A 20,725-nucleotide genomic window follows, 5' to 3' on the forward strand; every position below is an offset into this window, starting at 1 on the left:
TGCCTCAGCTGGAACTCCAAACAAGCTCCCAGAGTCAACATACAAGAATCAGTAGATTTCTATCCACTAACAGTGAATTACTGCCCAAAGTCAACAAAGTAACCCGGTTACACTATCATAACAAATGTATGTAGGAATAAGTTTTCAAATATTTATTTATGTTTATTTTATATGTATGTGTGAGTGCTTGCATGTTTGTATAGGCACACATGTGTACCTGTGCCTGGTTGCTCACAGATTACAGAAGAGGAAAATGGATCCCCTGGAACTGGAGTGACAGACAGTTGTGAGTCACCATTTGGGTGCTGGGAACCAACGTGGGTCTTCTGCAAGACCAGTAAGACTTTTTGTTTTGTTTTGTTTTGTTTTGTTTTTCGAGGCAGAGTTTCTCTGTAACAGTCCTGACTGTCCTGGAACTAGCTCTTGTAGACCAGGCTGGCCTTTTCACAGAGGTCTGCCTGCCTCTGCCTGGGATTAAAGGCGTGTGCCACCACCGCTGGCTAAGAATGGTAAATATGTTTAATCATTAAGTCATCTCTCCAACTCCTAGGAGTAATGTGGTTCTTAATTTTATGCATATGTGTGTTTTGCATGCATGTAGGTCTTATGTACATTCAGAGGCTAAAAGAGAGCATCAGATTTTCTGAAAGTGGAGTTACAGGTTGTGAGTTGCCATGTGGGGGCTGGGAATTAAATCCAGGTCCTCTGGAAGAGCAGCCGGTGCTCTTAACCACCGAGCCAACTTTCCAGCCTCTTTAGGAGCAATTTTAATCAAAGAGATGGAAGACCAGTACATTGAAAACCATAAAACATTGATCAAAGAGATTTTTTGACAGACAGGGAAAGATAACCCAACCCATGTTCAATAAATCAGAAGAATTCTTATTGAAATAGCCTTCTGACCTGAAGTAACCCACAGATGCAATGCTAATCCCTACCCAAGTTCCGCTGGTAGTTCCCACAGACACCAGGAGAGAAACAATTCTAAAATTCACAGGAAACTACAAAAGACCCTGAACTCCCAAAGTTATCTTGATCAAAAAGAACAAAGCTGGAAACATCACAGTACCTGAATTTAAACATCTTTAAGAAGATAGAAATCAACACAGAGCAGTACCAGCATAAAAACACACAAATAATCAAACAGAATAGAAGGCTCAAAATAAATTTGCATAGCAACAAAGCAAACGACCTGATTTATTTAGTTTAATTTTTAAAATTTATTTGGTGTGCATGTATGCGTGTATGTGTGCATGCGTGTGTATGTGAGCACATGTAATGCTCATGTAATATGTAATGCTCATGTGGCTATGTGCAGGCCAGAGATTGACACTGCCTGTTCCTCTCCAACCTGTTTTCTGAGGCAGCGTCTCTCACTGAACTTAGAAGTCATCTAAGAGACTTCACAGAGACCAGCTGGCCAGCAAGCACCAAGGTCCCCCGTCTCTGCCTCCCCAGCACTGGGATTACAGGTGTGCACTAATGTGCCTAGCTTTTCACATGGGTGCTGGGATCTTAATTCAGGGATTGTACAGCAATCACTTTACCAACTGAACCAACGCTCCACCCTCAAATAACTAGATTCTTAAAACGAGCAAAGGACATGATAGGCATTTCTCGGACAAAAATGTATCAGGTACTGAAGTTCACTCGTCGTCAAGGAATTGTAAACGAAAACCAGAGTTACCACCTCACACACAGTAGGACGGCACAGAGAAAGGTAAGAAGTGTTGGTAAGGGGATGGGCAATAGAGACTCCTCATACGCTGTTGGTAGGGATGTGAAACAGTACAGCTGCTGTGGGAAACAGAATGAGGTTCCCCAAAACCAAACATGAAACCACACATATGATTCGGCACCCCAACATCTCCATGTATACTGAGGGGAAATAAAATTAGTACACTGAAAAGATATCAAAAGGCCAGGAATGGTGGTAACACCTATGATCCCAGCACTTGGAGGCTGGGACAGGAGGATTGTGAGTTTTAGGCCAGGTTAGGCGCCATAGTATGATCCTGTCAAGAAGAGAAGAACCAGACGTGGTGGTGCACACCTTGATCCCAGCACTTGAGAAGCTGGGGCAGGTGGATCTCTGTGAATTCAAGGTCAACCTGGTTCACTAGAGAGTCACAGGGCAGTCAGAGCTGTTACACAGAAACCCTGCTGGGAAAACACCTAAACAAAGAATAAGAGAAGGGAGGGGAGGAGGAAGCTGCCTCCTGCTCATTGGAGCGTTATTTATAAGATCCGAATGGACCTAACAAAGAATGAATAACTATGTGCTTTTCCAATGAGATGTTTACACACAATAGACTGTTATTCAGTCATAGACCTGAATGAAATTCTGTTGTTTGTCACAATGAGATGCGTCTGGAGTACATCTAAATGTAACGCACCAGTCAGACAAAGAGGACTATGGCATGATCTCATCTGTAAACTGAATCTAAAACAGCCAAAATAAATAGCAGCAGAGCCAGGCATAGCAGGTACAAGCCTGCAGGCCTAGCACATGGGAGGTGGGGCAGAAGGATGCAGGGTTTAAGGTCAATCTTGGCTATTCAGCAAATTGAGGCCAGCTTGGGCTACATGAGATCCAGTCTCAAAAGCAAAACTAAGCAAAGCAAAATGAAATAAAAAGCCAAAGCCAAAAACAAAAACCCTTCCAAAAAGCAGAGAGTAAAATGGTGACAGCCAGGGTTGGGAGTAAAGGATGAGAAACTGTTTAACGTGTAGGCAGCTTCAGTTTGAGCATGCAGGGGTTGGGTGTCTGTTCAAAGGCATGTTGATTATAGCTAATAATAATGTACCATTTCCCCAAAGATTGCCGAGAGGTCTCCCAAATCTCAGACACCGGAGGGTGGCTATGCAGTGTGATGAAACACAGTTGAAGTGGTCATTCTTTGTCATTTATAATTTACCACAATCTCAAAATCAACTCTGCACTAATTCACTAGCAGAAAACAGCTGGAAAAATGAACCGGTACTTCGAAAAATCTTTTCCGATCACATCAAAAAAATCATCCACCTAAGGATAAACTCAGAGTTGATGATTGTAAAACGACGACACTGGGAACTAGAAAACAGCATTGGAATTAAGGCAGAAATAAAGGAGAAGGGACACCAGGCCTGTGAACTGAATGACAATGTCGCTAAGAGTTCAATTGTCTATAAATTCAGTTATCCCCAAAACTGGAAGGGCTGGTACCAAAGTTTATGTGGAAATGTGAAGGACCTGGAGAGATCAAGGCAGTGTTGGGTAGAAAAGAGCAGAAGGCCAATGAAGCTGAGCCTCCCTCATTCGAAGACTTCTCTACAGCCGGAAAACTTAGATAGGTAGTGTTTGCTGGGATAGACGCAGCTCACTGAGACGCAGTAGCCCTCAGAGACGGAGAGGCCTACCCTCAGTCTGTAAACAATGAAGCAACTGAATATTTGGGCCGTGGAGATTCACACTGACTCGTACCTCAAGCCACACCAAGAAATTAATTCATGAAAGACCAAAGACGTGAGGGGAAATGATAGTTCTCTCCAGTCTCTGCATGAAGCCAGAAAAGAGGTGGCAGTGTGAATATGGGCGCCCAGCCTGCCTCACCCTGTTGTTGTCTATGGCAGCACTGCCAACAGGCCCAGCCCCGGCCTCTGTGGGCCTGAGAGGGTCAGCAGATCCTCAGCATGCCCCTGGAGGGGACTCATGCCGTTAAGACTGTAAGAAGGCTGGCAGTGGGTCAAACTCTGAAGACCAAAGCAATGTTTACCTTCAATGTCATACCAGCTCTTTCTTCAGCTCAGAGGGCTCACTCTGGGAGGAAAAACATCTTTGTGGTGGAGAAATGTATGTGAAATTCAAGAATTCCTTCCAATTTTACTTTGGATTCATTTTCTTCAATTAGAGACAAGTAAAATTAAATCCACTAAAAAAATAGACATATGGCATGATCCCATTTTTATGAAAGTATTTCCATCTCTCCTATCTGTAAAAATGCATAGAAATATGTCTGTACCAGAAATGTTAATGACGGTTATATTTGAATCATGAAACTTGAAGTAATACTTTTTCTTTTTTATACTTTTATGCAATGCTTAAACTGTTTACATGGAGCATATACTGGAAAAAATTAGTTTTTCTTGAAAAAAATGAAAAAAAAAAAGCAATCCTAGGCAGGAACGGTGAAGCATTCTTTATTCCCAGCACTCAGGAGATAGGGGCAATTAGATCTCTGAGTTCAAGGCCAGCCTGGCCTACACAGTGAATTCCAGGACAGCCAGGGCTACATAGTGAGATGCTGTCTCAGTCATTATCCTCACCGTTAGCATCACCTCACCCCATCATCATCACCATCTGTCTTAGTTAAAATTTTCTTGCTGTGAAAAGACACCATGACTATGCAACTCTTACAAAGAACACATTTAATTGGGGTGGCTTGCTTACAATTTCAGAGATTCAGTCCATTATCGTCATGATGGGAGCATGGCGGCGTGCCAGCAGACACGGTGCGGGAGGAATAGCTGAGAATCCTGTATCTTGCAGGTAACAGGAAGTCAACTGGCATCTACACTGAGGGAAGCCTAAGCAAAAGAAACCTCAAAGCCCGCCCCCACAGTGACACACTTCCTCCATCAAGGCCCTACCTCCTAAGAGTGCCACTCCCTTTGGAGGCCATTTTCTTTCAAACCACCATTCCATCCCATCAACACAATCACCATATCCATCATCACCATTCCCATCACCATCATCATCTCCATCATCACCATCATCCAATCATCAACTCCATCATCCCCATTCCCATCTTCACCATCGTCCAATCATCATCTCCATCATCCCCATCCCCATCTTCACCATCATCCAATCATCAACTCCATCATCCCCATCCCCATCTTCACCATCGTCCAATCATCATCTCCATCATCCCCATCCCCATCCCCATCACCATCTTCACCATCATCCAATCATCAACTCCATCATCCCCATCCTCATCTTCACCATCGTCCAATCATCAACTCCATCATCCCCATCCCTATCACCATCATCACCATCATCCAATCATCAACTCCATCATCCCCATCCCCATCACCATCTTCACCATCATCCAATCATCAACTCCATCATCCCCATCCCCATCTTCACCATCGTCCAATCATCATCTCCATCATCCCCATCCCCATCACCATCTTCACCATCATCCAATCATCAACTCCATCATCCCCATCCTCATCTTCACCATCGTCCAATCATCAACTCCATCATCCCCATCCCCATCACCATCTTCACCATCATCCAATCATCAACTCCATCATCCCCATCCCCATCTTCACCATCTTCACCATCGTCCAATCATCATCTCCATCATCACCATCCCATCACCATCATCCAATCATCAACTCCATCATCCCTATCCCCATCTTCACCATCATCACCATCATCCAATCATCAACTCCATCATCCCCATCCCCATCTTCACCATCATCACCATCATCATCATCATTACCATTATCATCACGATCATCCAATCATCATCTCCATCATCACCATCATTCAATCATCACCATCATCACCATCATCACCATCATCATCATCACCATTATCATCACCATCATCCCCATCATCACAATCTCCATCCCCATCACCACCATCACTATTCCTATCATCACCATTACCACCATCACCACCATTACCATCACTACCATCCCTATCACCATCATCACCATCATCACCATCACCACCACCATCCCCACCATCCCCATCATTCCTATCATCACCATCATCACCATTACAACCACTACCACCACCCCCACACCCTCACTACCACCACCACCACCACCACCATCACCATCATCACCATCACCACCACCACCAACAACAACAACCATCAGTCCTGATGTCTTGGTAAGAGCGCTCAGGGTTTCATTTCCATTTTATTCCTCTAACTTCCACACTTTCCCCATTTCCTCCCTGTCTCCTGGCCCACTGTCCCCAGAGCTAGCCTTTCTCTGAGAGACTTCACCTTGTCATGATTAACTGGGTTTTTCCTTTTCTCTGTTGAGACTCGGGGCAGAGACATTTTCAGAGGGTGTTGAGACCCTTGGCAAAGCCTCCTTTCCCTTCCCTCCTGTGAGCATCACAGGAGCAGGGGAGGCAGGACTGATTAGCTAGAATGGGACAGCATGGGGAAGGTGAGTGCCCCTGAGTACCACTCAGGGGAATGTTCTCTTCCCAGGATGCTGGGGGATGGGAGTTTGGATTTTATCTGACTCATTCATTTTGTCACTGCACCTTTGCTCAGCGTGTCGCCACCTGTCCTCCTTCTTGGATAGAGTTATTGCCTTAAGGGTCTGTCTGCTCCTCGACAGGACTCAACTATGGGAAAACAACCATCATCAAAACTGCCCTTGTGATGTGAACATCGCCCTACTCTGCCATGCCAGGTCCCACAAGTTCCATAGCTTAGGGAAGGCTAAGGTACAGGTCCACAAAGACAGAATGAAGGGCTTCCCTGCTGTCTTCACAGGGCCAATGCAAGGGACAGGTACAGGACAGAAGTGGAGCTGGGGAGGTCTTTGAACAAAGCCATCACCGAAACGCCCACACCACTGTGAGAACTCTGGTTCTTCAAGCAAAGCGTGTGGGGTGATCGTCAGATGGTCAGTTTACCATGGTGAACATTTCCAGGGATGAATCACAAATGTTTGGGATATCTAGTCCTCAGACCCCAGAATGAGCAGGCTGCTTTGAGGACTCCATGTTTAATAGAAACAAACCCAGCAGGGACTCTATGCTCCTGTCCCTTTTCAAGAAGAGGTGTCAAGGTGGGATGTGTGGTATGGCACGTGGCATTGGAATGAAGGAAAAAAGAGACATAAACCCAGGACACTGAGGACTGATGTGGGCCTTGGGATGAGATGGTATGGCCTGATCTTCATAATTTGTGGTAAGAACTGAGAGCTGAGTAAACACCAAGATTCACTGCCCATGGGACTGGGGAGATAGTTCAGCCAGCGACATGGTTGTGATGCAATCATGAAGTCCTGTGTTCAATCCCTAGTCCAGGCAAAAAGCCAGGCATGGTGGTAGCTCTTGTAATCCCACTTCAGAGGCAGGCAGGTCCAGGTCAATGATTTTTCAGGTTAAACTGTTTGCAAATGTTCCCCCAAACAAGATGGACATATCCTGAGGAATGATACCTGAAGTGACCTATGGCCTAGACATGTATACACACACACAGATTCACTGCCATGACACTACATGGTGGGGAGGCGTGGCCACAGACTACAATCATGAAGTTTGTACCCATAGGGCAGTGGAGGGAAGAAGGTGTACTGGACACATGAAATAACTGGGCCTTAGGAATTCTCCACCCATTTCTTGTGTTTTTCTTCAGATTCCTAGACATCAGGTTCTTTTTCCCCTTAGATGGTGGCATGGGTAGACTGAGGTTCTCCAGATACCCTTTGTAGATGTGTGACGTGACTAATATATAGCAATACTAATTACTTTTATACTGATATATATATACACACACACAGCGCATGCACGTGCACACACATATCATGTACATATACAACCGTGCACACGCATGTGCGTGCGCGCGCGCGCACACACACACACACACACACACACTATGCTTATTTTAAAAGGAAAATCCCTGAGAGATACAAACAAGGGAACTCTCAGCTTTCCCAGGGGTTCAGAGTGAAATTCAATGCCCTCTGGATGGAGGATGGCCGAAAGAATCAGGAAAAAAACATAAACAACATATTAGAAACAGCGATGACTGCTCCAGGCACCCTAGCGCCCTGCCCCGGGAACAAGCCTGTGTTCTCTGGGACCAGGGAGGCAGCGACTCTACTCCAGCTACTTGGATAGTCTTGGCAGTATGAGCTGATGAAAATACAAGAGGCCTAGGTTAAATGAGAAAAGTTATTATTTTTGCTAAGAAACCAGGAGTTTCAGTAAAGGTAATTCCCAAATATCCCAAATACGGTGTGGGATATTTATCTGTACAAAAAGAAAAAAAAAAAAAAGGTGTTTTCTGTGTATGACTTCCGCAGCTAGCTGCATATCCCGTTTTCCTCTTATCCTTCCACCCCACGTGTTGGCTAAGGAGACGCAATCCCGAGGTTTTCTTCTTACATTTTTTTCTCCCACTTTTTAAAATTGTTAACCCAAATTTCCAGAAACTTGCTAGCTCACTGATGCAAATTAGTTCATTTGAAAATAAATGTCTCGACCTGCAGGGATGGCTCAGCCTTTAAAGGCTAGGTTCACAACCAAAAATGTAAGAGTTCAGTTCCCAGCACCCACGCCGTCCCTCCAGGTACCTAAGGTGGGTTGTTTTCTCTCACAGGGTTTTGTCCCTGTAAGCTCCAGAAGCCCTGACTGGAGTAGCCACGTTCTTCCAGCTTGGTGTTCACCACCCTGTAGGCCATGAGGAACTGCTGAGGGTGAGGGTGAGCCTTGGAGCCCTCCACTGGTGAGTTTCAGAGGGCAAACATAGCAGATGCCTAAAGCATGCCAGGCTCAGCCACCAACCCTTCAGGCCAGAAGCCCTCCAGAGGCTGGCACAGACTTCTTTTACCCGACCCATGTACAGACGGGCTCTCTAGGCCCAGTGTCTGCACCCCACTGCTTTCCCCTCTCCGTGAGCCCCTCTCTGGCTTTGCATGTACCTGTGAACAAGGGACACTCAGTCCCATGCCTGTCACTGGTACCTTTTGCACCAAACACGCATCCTAGCTCTGCCCTGTCCAAATTCAGTCAGTCAGTCATGAAAAGTCCACTGTCAAGGCTGGAGAGATGGCTCAGCAGTTAAGAGCATTGCCTGCTCTGCCAAAGGTCCTGAGTTCAATTCCCAGCAACCACATGGTGGTTCATAACCATCTGTAATGAGGTCTGGTGCCCTTTTCTGGCCTGCAAGGATACACGCAGACAGAATATTATATACATATTATATACATAATATAATATTATATACAAAATAAATAAAAAAATATTAAAAAGAAAGAAAAGAGAAGTTCACTGCCAATGTCACACTTCCCACAGTCTCCGCTAGGCTGGGTCTCTGAGGAAAACTATCTCCTAGAGGGCACACTCTCTAGCAGAATGAATACTGGAAGGTTGAGGAGGGAGTCCCCAAGTCAGGGTTATATTTAAATAAAGAAACAAAGAAGCTTGGTGGGTTAGAGTACCTGGTGCTTTTCCAGAGAATCTACGTTCAGTTCCCAGCAGCCACATGGCAACTCACAACCATCTGTTACTGCCACCCCACAGGATCTGATGCCCTCTTCTGGCCTCTGTGGGCACTGCATGCATGTGGTGCAAAAGACCTACATGGACACCTTTAATCCCAGCACTTGGGAGAATGAGGCAGGTGGATTTCTGTGAGTTTCAAAGCTAGCCTAGTCTACATAGTGAGCTCCAGGTCAACCAAGGGCCACATAGAGAGTAGAGAGACCTTGTCTCACCACCCCCAAAACAACAACAAAAAACAAACAAAAAAGAAGCCCTATATCCAGACACTAATAATGAACAACAAGACATGGGCTAGAGATGTAGCTAAATTGGTAGCATCCTATCTTGTCTAGTGTACACAAAACCCAGGCATAAGAACCAGGCATAGTGATGCATGCTCGCAACCCTAGGCCTTGGCAGGCTAGAAGTTTAATGTCATCCTCAGCTCCACAGAAAGTTCGAGGTCAGCTTGGTATACATGAGACCCTGTCTATGAAACTTTTAAAAAATGTTTAAATAAAGACACTTTATTTACAGATAATACAAAATAAACCACGGGACAAACTACTGGGTAGAGAGGGGAGGGGATAATCCCCATCATAGCCAACCTCTCTAACCCAGAGTAACTTATAAAAAAATTAAAAAGACCTGGGCAGGGGCTGGACTGGAAGCACCTTTGCTGACGGGGGTTGGGCCTGCTATCCTCAGCCATGTTGTTCTAGAGCACAGTAGACACTGACGCTCCCCTCAGAGTCCCAGGCCTGGCAAACACGGGGCATAGCTACAAGGACAGTTAGTGGCCATTGCAGAGGCTCCCCAGCTAAGGACCCTGGCTTCTTCCCTAAAGCGCTGGGAATCAGTAGGTGAGTGAGTGACTCTGGGGGCAGGCATGGGGTGGGCGTTATTGCAGTGCTCCAGCCAACTTCCTCCCGGCCGTGGAAGAGGGTCTACACTGGGATTGGGAGCAGCCATGTCAGGGCAGGAGTGTGGGATCTTCAAAGCGATGATGTTGTTGAGTCTACCACCTCACGGCCGTTGCAAACGGTGGGAACAAACTGGGATCCAGACCCTGGGGAAAGGTGACCAGAGGTTGGGACTGACCCCAAGAGGCAGCCAGAGAAGTAGGGTTATAGAGGTGAACATCCCCCATGCCTCTCGCTGGTGTCCAGTGTTGTCTTGAGAGTACCCCACTTGCAGACAAGGGATTTCAGCATGCAGTCCTGGGGAATGGACTTCATGCCTGGGAATTGGGCAGGAAAGGAGACCTAGGAGGGGAGGGTTTAGAATGCTAACCTTGACCAAGGTTGGCGCTGGCCCTGGGGGCAGTGCTGCCAAAGCGGCTGGTAGGTGCCCGGTGGCTCACCACGTTCTTCTGCGGCTGGAAAAGGATGATATGCAGCTTGGGTGCAAAGAGGCAGCCGAGCACCACAGAGCCACTGAGGCTGACCGACACGCACATGGTAGTGGTCTGGACCTGTGAGGGTGAGTGAGAGAACGGGCACAGGTCAAGGAGGATCTTTCAAAGGCCTGGACCCGGGCCCATGAGCCCTCCCTAGGCTGAGGCAGCGTAACACAGCAAGCATCCACTGAACAGTCCTTTGGCCAAGCCCTGAAGAAGGATGATAACAATCCCAGTGTCAGCCCCAGTTTTTTGCAAGGCACACCTGAATGCTAGTTGAATTGTGAACATGAAAGGGTGCATGGATGCATAGTGGTATATGCATGCAAGGGGTGTATACATAGGAGTGTGTGCATGCGAGGGGTGCAGGTAAGAGTACATTCGCGTAGAGGCATGCATATCAGTGTGGGTGTATGTGTGTAGTAGTGAGTATGCAGAGGAGTATGAGAAAGTGTTTGTGGGAGGGGAGGTATGTGTGGACAAGATCTGTGTATGTTCTATGTGTGCCAGGATGTGTGTGCACACACTTGTAGATGCATAAGGAAATGTATATGCATCTTCCTGTATGCAGGCATGTGTGTTTTTGCACAAGCATGTGCATTCATGGTTGATTACTGTGTATCTCCAGTCAGTCTTTAGCTGGTTCTGATGGGCATGCAAATGCAAATCATATGCAAATGCAGGCTGAGTCAGAGCAGATTCCCTTCCCAGCCTTGGCCTCCACTACCCAAGCAGGTGGCCCAGCAGGTGCAAGCGGGGCAGCCAAGCCCAGCAGTGCCCGCCCCCCTCCCTGCCACCCCCAACAGCGCACTACCACACCTCTGTCTTGGGAAAAGGGCCCACACTAGGGATTGTCAGTTTTCCAGTTCCCTTCATTGTTAAGACCATCAGTTTAGACCCCGCTCTGGACTCCCAAGCTGAGTGACTGGAGCCTGGGACTGACTCTCCCTGAGTCTCTACTTCATCAGTTAAATAGGGGAGCTGTGGAGTTTGCTTGAGTCATGAGGATTAACCAAGATAAAATCCTCTTATTCAGAGCTCAGCTCATCTGCCACCTCCTCAGAGAGACCTTCCCAGGCCATCTCATCTGAAGGAGCTGTTGCCTGTTGGAATGGAGGACACCCCTTGAGACTGCCAGTTGAAACCGTTTGCTTGAAAGCCACCAACTGGAGAACAGTTGTCACCTCATTTAATTTTTTTTTGCCCTCCCCCAGCAGCTCTTCCACTCCCTTTGCTTTTCTTTATGTGTTGATGCCCCCCCCCCCATCTCCAGACGCCCCTTCCCTGGAACAAGGCAGAGCCTGCATTCTCTGGAACATTGTTCTGCAACCCAGCTCCTCCCAGGTTTGGGATGGCATCAGAGTCCTGACAGCTGACTGCTCCCCCATCACACACAAATTCCCACCTTCCTGGACATTCGTCCAAGCTTTCTTTTCCCCTGACACTTCTTATCAGGGTCCATTTGACTTCTTGAAACTTTAGAGTTAACAGCAGATAAAATGAGACAGCAGGAAAGAGTGGGCTCAGTGTTCCACCCCCTCCGACTTTTGCAACAGACGGCTTACCCGATAATCACTGGAGGTGACATAGAAGATGGGAAGGAAAGCCAGCCAGATGATGCAGGTGGTGTACATGGTGAAGCCAATGAACTTGGCTTCATTGAAGTTCTCCGGGCACTTCCGGGTCTTGAAGGCATAGAGCGTGCAGAGAGCAATGAGGAGCACATTGTAAGCCAGTGAGCCGAGCATGCTGGCGTCACGGTGGTTACAGCGCAACGTCACTACCTCCCGCCGTTCAGGGGCTGTCTCCTTGCCTATGCCTGGTGCCTCCACCACCAGCCAGGCAGCAACAATGAGCAGCTGGCCCGAGATAAGTGCCAGGCAGATGGCCACCTGTGAGGCAGGACTGATGAAGCGTGGCCTCTGGGCACCTTCCCGGGCCCCACCAAAGATTCGAGCAATGCGATTGGTCTTAGTGAGGAGGGCGGAGTAGCAGACAGAGAAGGCAGTGCCCAGACCGAGGCGCCGTAAGGTACACACTGCTGTGGAAGGCTTGGCAATAAAGATGAAGGTCATACAGTAGCAGAGGAAGACACCTCCCAGCAGAATGTAGCAAAGCTCTCGACCAGAGGCCTTAACTACGGGCGTAGCATTATGCCTTATGAAGACACCCAACACAAAGAGGGTGGCCAGGGCACCTAGGCAGGCAATGGTGACAGGTCCCACTGCCCAGGCATCACCCCAGCGGATATACTCCTGGGGCAGCTCAAAGCAGCCGGTCAGACTGGCATTAGGCCAGTAGCCCAGACCACAGTCAGCACAGGTGAACTCATCCAGCCGGTACTCATAGGGCTGGCAGGGGATGCAGAGCCAGCAGCAGACCTCACCCGGCTGCACGCTCTTCACCTCATTCTGAAGGCAGGGCTCACTACAGCGAGAAGCAGGAAGGGGGCCAGCTGATGGGGAGGCCCATGGGATGAGGCTAGTGTCCAGGCTCAGACCTTCTGCCCAGTAGCCTACCTTCTGGTAGCGATAGCGCCCACTGCCTGCCCGCAGATAGGTGAAGATGTTGTAGCGGCCAATACCATCACCAAAGCGGTCAAAGCGGACCTCGTTGTCAGTATCTGCTGGGCGGAAGGGGGCTGGGACGGAGGAGAAAAGAGGTTAGATTGGTGAGTTACTCTGATGTGACCTCAACTTTCACCCTAAGGTAGAGCCTTAACCCCAGAGGCTACCTTTTCTAACACTGAAGCCCATTTTAATCCCAGTTACTTTTCTAAGACAGTTTATAACAAGCTATGACCCTAGACTCCAGCAAGAAACCTCAGCTCTCACCACCCTACGCCCCAAATGGGCTTGTACCAATCCTATTATGACTTGCCAAACCCAATCTTAGATTTTAGTCTTCAAATTCAAACTCTATCACAACACACAATATACCTCTTTCACAAAAACTTAACGGAGATTCCAAAGCAACACCCATTCCAGCCCCAGTCAGTCCTAACTGGTCCATGGCAAACAGAATCCCAACCTCAGTGGCCACCTGAACGCAGAGCCTTGCACAGGATGGGCACTGCCATCCCTATCCCCTAGTAACCTCCTGCCAGTAATTTGGAAATTCTACGCCATTTCAGATAAGGGATCAGAACCCTCAGACTTTGATACCCACGGAGGTTCTAGAAGCAGCCTTTACACCACCAGGATGCTGAAGGCAACTGTCTACTTGGTTTAGGTCTGGACCAGACTATGCTCTCTCTGTCCTGGCAGCTTCTCCGCTGCACCCTCAAAGGTTTCTCCTGGAGCCAAGCACAGTGGTTCCGAGGCTCACGCTCTTCTCAAAACTGCTACTTTAACTTTTGCTTTGAGAACACTCTGGTAGAAAAATCAAGATGAGGATGGGTGTGCTGGTGCACACCTATGATTCCTGCACTTGGGAGGCTGAGGTAGGAGAACTGCCCTGAGTTTGAAGCTATCCTGGGCTACACAGTGAGTCTGAGGCAAGGCTAGGCTATATAGCACAACCTTATCTTAAAAAAAAAAAGTTTACAAAATCTATCAAGATTATTGATAGGAGGGCTGGAGAGATGGCTCAGTGGTCAAGAGCACTGGCTGCTCTCACAGAGGACCCAGGTTCAATTCCCAGCACCCATATGGCAGCTCACAACTGTCCAATTTCAGGGAATCTGACACCTTCATACCAAATGCACATAAAATAAAATTAAATAAATATTTAAGAAAAAGATTAATAATAGAAGTTTCACCTAAAATAGGATGCCTTCCTGTGATTTACCCTCAACCTACCCTCATTTGGACTCTCACTCTCCCTGAGGATTAACTGGGTTCCCTGGCCAGACAGAGAGCCAAGAGCTAGAGGTAATGTCTAAGCAGCAGGCAGGGATCCTAGAATCAGGACCAGTCCAAATTCCACTTTCTGAACGATTCTCAAAAAGCAGAACCTCAGCCCTGACTCCAGCTGGAATCTTCTGGTTATGGTCCCTTTTTCCTCCCTTCCACAGCCCCTGACTATGTCCTTGTGTTACATCTTACGTCTCCTTAGCAAGTAGTGGAGCCTGAAGGCCAGGAGGTTAACAGACACTGGCCAGCGCTATTACCATCAAACTTGACATTGAGCACGTAGTCTTTGTAGAGGCGGCGCCCGTTGACAGGTCTCATGGCATCGCAGAGGTGCGTGGTGTTGGGACAGAGGGCACGGTGCATGTTATGCAGAGCGTGGGCCATGGCATACACTGCATTGACCACAAACATGATCTTAGACTCCTGTTCGAAGGGCACAGCCCGCAGTGAGTGAGCTGCACAGTCTCGCTGCCGGAAGCTGCAGTGGAACCTCTCCTCCCAGAACTCACGGAACCACGGGTTCCGACTGTTGTTCCAGGGATCCAAGCTCTGGAAGTAGGAGGCAAAGTCACTGATGGGATAGGAGGCCAGCTCAATGGTGATGGCACCCTCCGCAGCCCCTTCACTGCCTGCTACCACACTCTCCAGGGCCCCCCAGCCATCGCTGGCTACCCAGGTGAAGCTGGCGTTGAGGCGCTGCGTAGCTGCGAGTAGCTCACGGGCATCCTCGGACCGGGTAAAGAGCACGGCGACCCGGGCGCTGGGTTTCTGCAGCAGGGCTCGCACCACGCCCTCGAAGGCTGCCCGGCTCATGGCCCGGCCCACCTTCTCCGAAGTGGCTACGCAGATGTTTCGTGCGCGAGCCTCGAGCTCAAAGGCCTCAATGCCGGTTTCACCATAGTCACCCTCAGATGCCACAGTCGACACGTAGGTCCAGTTGAAGAAGCGGAGAATCTCAGCCATGGCCTTGGCTTGGAAGAAGTCTGGGGGTACAGTGCGAGCGAAGTAGTCGTAACGGGACTTGTCGCTCAGCTTGGCACTGGTGGAGGCATAGCTGATCTGTGGGATCTGAAACAGCCGCAGGAGATTGGCAACCTGGGAAATGGTGGAGAGGGTAAAGGTCAGAGACCCCTCTAAACAAGCACTGGAACCAGTCCCCATACCTATGGGATTCCACAGGTCACCACTGAGGAGACCTAGCTATGAGTTCAAACTTCTGTGTCTTCTGCCTAGGGACTGAAGATTTCTGTCCTCCCTAAAGGACTGAGGGAGAACATGCAGGGCCACGAGCTGCACCTGAACTGAGGAAGGCCTGGAGCAGGGAGAGGCTGGCACTCAGCAACACCAGTCTAGAGAGACAGTGGGTGGCATCTGGGATTTTCAGGGATGCCAGTCTCTCTCATTGTTTGGTGCAGGTAGTCCTTCTTAAGTGCCAATCCTTATGGGAGGCTCGAGCAATGTCACCCCAGGAAGAAAGGCCTAGAGCCAAGGGTCCATAGCCTGGGAAGCCCAAGTTGGTCTCAGCTGGGTACCTAAGCATGGAAGGAACTAGGCTTCCTGCTCTACTGCTGACTGCCCGACACCCGGTTTCTTAATCTTTGGTCCCTGTGGCCTCGAGAATGGGGTTCATCTGAGAGCTCAGAGGATGGTAGATGAATGGAAGTGCAGGTACTACAAGAGAGAGCGAGGGCCCTGTAAACGGGATACAGGCTCTTAAATAGTCCAGAGCTCAAACATCTCCACACACATCTTCTTTCTCTGTACCACTCTGAGCCTTGGGTTCTCACTGAATCACAAATTGCTGAGCAGTTGAAACTGATGTATGCGGAGGCTTCGGCTCTAGTTGTGGAAACTGACAGCGACCTGTGCAAGGCAGAGGGGCTGGAATGAGGGGGAGTCACTAACAGGCCAGCACAACCTAAGGTAGAAGGCTGGGCGGCGCTGACCAGGTCAGAAGAAAAGCAGTCTGACTCCGAAAGATGGGCCCTGCTAGAGAAAGGCGGCTTCGGACGGCAAGGGGGCAACTGCGCTTCTGCAGACACATGCATGGGGCCCTGGAGAAAACTGTGGGAAAAGGGGTTGCTGGTAAACACCCCAGAGGCCTCTGTGACAGCAGATATAGGTGCCGGCATGGCCACACTTGTCCGAGAAGCCACTGACACCTCCACTGGCTGGGATTAGCAAGGCAGGTTCCACCAGGTCCTGCAGCTCCTAAACGATCATCCGAGGCCAGGGGTCAAACACACACTTCAATGGCAGTGACCTCTCCCTCACCAAGGTCCCCAGACAGTCACCAGCCCTGATTCCAGATCTGCTCTGATCTCTCTGCACCTACACTGGACATAGACAGGAAAGGACATGGGCGAGGAGACACCATCAGGAACTGGGAGAGCCCAGCTAGGCCAAAGCAGTCAAGTGAGGCCGTGCATTCAGTCCAGGGAGAACAGCGGAAAGTCGGCTGGATCCACGGCAGAAGCCTAGCAGGAGAACCCTCTGCTGACCCCTTGTGGAAGAACAAGTGGTGGCGATGGGGTTCCTGAAGATCTGCATCACCTGAAGATCTTCGGCCACCCTCCCCATACCCCCCATATACATTCTCACCCAACTGCCCTTCCAACCTCGTTTCTATGGCTACTCCAGGCTTCTACATCAACCCTGTCAAATCCAGATAGAAATGATCTGACAGACTGGGTTGATAGCCCTGATTTCATTCTTTCTTTTTGCTACTATGTTGATTTATGACCTGCTTTCCCCATGAACCTGCTTTCTTGCCTATAAAACGGGTTAGTACTGAGAGCAGCTCATATTGACTATGCCCTTATGACCTGCCAGGCCCTATGATACACACTTATCATCTTGTGACATTTCTACTACAAACCTAAAAGTAGAAAGTGTTATTAATCTTATTTTATAAAGAGGAAGCTGAGACATAAAAAAAAAAAAAAACCAAAAAACCTGTCCAGAGTCATGCAATTAGTATGATGGGGAGCAAGGATTCAGTCCTGAGGCTAATTTCAGAGGCTGCCTAGAAATCTTTTTTGGGATACTTAATATCAGGTGTGTGTGTCTGTCTGTGTGTGTGTGTGTGTGTGTGTGTGTGTGTGTGTGTAACAGGATGGTTCTGTTTTCTCTCCTTTCCCCCTGAGAGAAGTTTATCTTGCAGTCTCCAGAACAGACCCTAATACATGGCCAGGGAACTTTTTGCCTTTTTAAAGGAAACAATTGAAAGGATGATGGTGGTGCCCTCCCAATACATCCATCCAGGAAGTCCCTTCTCATCAGGAATGCTGGACCATCCTTTCCTGCCTCCCTTCCTCAAACCCATCTGGGTGATTTCCACGTACCTGGATGGAGACATCACTGTAGGAGCCACCAATGACACCGGTGATGGCCGTGGGAGCATCGCTATGGGTGGCGTAGGAACCATCGGGACAGATGTGGCGTGAGCCATCAGCACCACGACTGAGTGAGGCACGCACAAAGTCCAGTGCCTGCTCCAGGGCGTGTGTATCCTTGGAGCAGCTGTCGAGGATGTGTGCACCCAAGCGCACACCAGGCAGCAGGTGGGGGTCGCGGTTGATGCGGTCCAGTGCAAAAAGCATGGCCTCTAAGCGCTGTATGCCACGGTGCTCATTAACAGGACCACACTCCTCTGTTGGGCCACCCTTCTGGTGCACTGGGAACAGCCCACCCAGCACCAGGTCCCCCTCCAGGGTCAGCACCTTCTTGGCTGGGCCCTCAGCCACAGCACCCCACAGCAGCAGCGGTGCCAGAAACCCAAGCAGTGATCCCATGGCCCCAAAGGGGATGGTTAGGTCCAGCAGACCAGGGTCTTCAAGGGATGAGGATAAACTCAGCAAAGGCAAAGAGAGGAGGAAACAGAGGCCAGGAAAAGGACAGACAGGAAGAGAGATGAGAAGGGGACCAGCTCCTGCAGAGAGATAGACAGACAAACAGGGAAAAGTAGAACCAGAGAGTGGCTGCTCCCTTTTATTTCCAGCTTTCCCTCTGACTCTGTTCTTCCCCACATCCCCTTCCCAGGTACTCAGGAGTCAGGATGAGGGTGATGTCACTAACTACGCTGAGAAGCTCCTGGGCTACCCCCAGGTCTGTCTCTCAGCTTTGCCCTAATCTTGGCTAGAGATGGGCTCCGTGTCCCTACCAAACTCAGAAAAGGGCAGGGAGGGTGGGAGTGGGGGCCCAGGCAGAGAGCAGGGCAACTAGCCATTGCCAAACCCTACACAAACCAAAGGGCCTATGCTAACCTCCTAGGAGACCCATAGAATAGTGGCGGAGGCCATGGCAGCTACACACTCAGGGATCTAGCTCCCATCGTGAGCCTTGGATTTCCAGAGCAGGGGCACTGGAAGACCCACCACAGGAGGAAAGAGTCTCTATGGGATAGTTTTCAGCCCAACAGAAACTGAAGCCCCAGTGAACACCCAGGGTGCTAGACTCTGGTTCTTAAAGAGCCAGTCCCCAAAGTCTCCTGAATGAGAAAGAAATGAAAACCCTGAGCCCACAGAGATAGCAAGGTAGAGAAACTGGCCCCAGAGCAGGTACCATGTAATTAAGTCTTAAATCAACAGAGTAAATAGATGTGGACATATATGTGTGTCACAGGTGGGGGACAATTAACCTGGTGAGACCTCTGAACAGGGATGGAGCTGAGCTGTGGATGCCCAAGCCTTACATGGGAAGCCGTTGGAGACTTAGTGTCGCTGTCTCTCTTCGGTCACTCCAAGCCCAGTAGATGTCATTTCTAGCCTTCCCCTCCTTGGCCTCTGACGGACCTTAGAGTTCCCCTCCCTTCCTCTTCAGCCTGCACCTTATCATCTGCACCTAGTCATTCACCCTACATTATTCCTACACAGGCAGGCTCTTAAAATCATGCAGACTGGGAGAGGGACACAGCTTTCCTCGGGATTGAAAAGGAAACTACAGCTTAAGGGGACAGCAACTAGTTCCAGGACCCCCGTTCTGGCCACAGAGACTAAGGCTTCTCACTGGGCTAGTCTTCTGTGGGAGCCAGGGCAGGGGAACTCGGAGCTTGTGAGGACCCCAAAGAAGCAGCTTAGTCAGGCAAATAGGAGAGAGAATGAGGGGTAAAGACGAACACAGATGGGGCAGAAACCCAAGGGAGGCCCTGATGGAAGCTGAGACAGACAGGGAAGGGGGCAGAACCTGGGAGTCCAGCTGAGGTGCAGGACCACAAAAATCTGAGAGGGCGAGCAAACCTGAGAGGCTGAGACAAAGACAGAGGCACAGACAGAAAGAAGGACCAGAGGACGCTGGAGCAGGAGGCACTGGGAAGCGCGATGCAGGGCGTGCGTTCTCTTGGGAAGGCGGGGTGCCCCGGACGGGTCTTCCCGCTTCCCGGAGCTCCCAGAAAGCGCTGTCTGGACGCCTCGGCCTGGGTACTCCAGAACTCGAGGACCCGCGGGGCCCGGATTGTGGGACCAGAGCTAAAAAAGGTGGGCAGTGACCGCGGCACCACAGGCTAACCCTACCTGGTGCGCCCAGCTCTGGCGCGGGGCTCCGGTTCCCGCTTGCTGGCTCTCTCGCTGGCTCTGCGCTCTTCGCCCGCCCGCCCTGCCGCTTTCAATCGCGGCCTGCCCCACCCCCGGCCCCGGCCCGCCTCCAGCCCCTCCTCCGTTCCACCGGACTCCTAGTCCCGTTCCTCCTCCCCCCGCCACACACACCGCCCCAATTTGGCCTGCACCTCCCGCTTCGCAGGACTAGTCTCCGGGGCTCCTAGCCTAGTGCCTTCAGCAGCCTCCGGCAGATCCCGCTCTTGACAGATCCGCAGGGCCTGGAGCTGTCCACCGTGTGGTGCTGAATCCCCGGGCGCTCCCACTTTGCGCGGGAGCAGGTGTCTCTCAGCCCACTCTGGCCCTGATTCAGACTGGGACCCGGCAGGAACTAGGTGTGAGGCACTGGCCTGGGAAGGTCACTGAGCTAGCACAGTGAGCACAATGTTATGGATTCCTATATGTCACAGAGTAAGAGGTGAACCTTGGGGTTGAGAGCTAACACAGGAGCTTGGGGTACATAGATGGAGTGCTTGGCTGTTTTCCCAAACATTCTCTCCACCCAGGGATGGCAGTTCAGTCTACATGGTAGACAGGCCCCATGTGAGAGCTAAGGCCTGAGTCACTAGGAAGAAAAGATTAGGAGGAGGGGAGGTCAGAGGATGGGGCCTCCCCTTCCTTCCCATAGATGACCTTTAAAGCTACTGCCCCTCCC

At 49.7% G+C, this 20,725-nt stretch overlaps 1 protein-coding gene across 2 annotated transcripts; it reads right to left on the reverse strand.

Annotated features, from left to right (window-relative positions):
• Positions 1 to 9,737: 9,737 nt before the first annotated feature.
• On the reverse strand, positions 9,738 to 20,075 carry Grm2 (glutamate metabotropic receptor 2). 2 transcript variants are annotated; one of them, XM_048417382.3, is made up of 6 exons: positions 19,990 to 20,075; positions 17,824 to 18,410; positions 14,737 to 15,574; positions 12,191 to 13,266; positions 10,520 to 10,700; positions 9,738 to 10,295 (listed from the first exon to the last, which is right to left on the reverse strand). In XM_048417382.3, the coding sequence occupies exons 2-6, from the start codon at positions 18,271 to 18,273 to the stop codon at positions 10,222 to 10,224; spliced, it is 2,619 nt and encodes an 872-aa protein (XP_048273339.1). In that variant the 5' UTR covers positions 18,274 to 18,410; positions 19,990 to 20,075; the 3' UTR covers positions 9,738 to 10,221. The 2 variants fall into 2 exon arrangements, with proteins under 2 accessions (XP_048273339.1, XP_085545808.1); XM_085689682.2 differs by lacking the exon at positions 19,990 to 20,075 and having other exon boundaries at positions 12,191 to 12,310; positions 13,145 to 13,266; positions 17,824 to 19,982.
• Positions 20,076 to 20,725: the final 650 nt, after the last annotated feature.

The sequence above is a fragment of the Myodes glareolus genome, chromosome 4 (genome assembly GCF_982192425.1).
Source record: "Myodes glareolus chromosome 4, mMyoGla1.1, whole genome shotgun sequence".
Classification (NCBI taxonomy): domain Eukaryota; kingdom Metazoa; phylum Chordata; class Mammalia; order Rodentia; family Cricetidae; genus Myodes; species Myodes glareolus.

Bases quoted from the DNA above. Each gene is read 5' to 3' on its own strand.
- Grm2 (XM_048417382.3), bottom strand. From the start codon at position 18,273: ATGGGATCACTGCTTGGGTTTCTGGCACCGCTGCTGCTGTGGGGTGCT. The intron at 15,575-17,823 runs GTACGTGGAAAT...ACCATTTCCCAG, and splicing joins ACAGTGATGTCTCCATCCAG to GTTGCCAATCTCCTGCGGCT. The intron at 10,296-10,519 runs GTTAGCATTCTA...ACCTTTCCCCAG, and splicing joins CAGCGCCAACCTTGGTCAAG to GGTCTGGATCCCAGTTTGTT.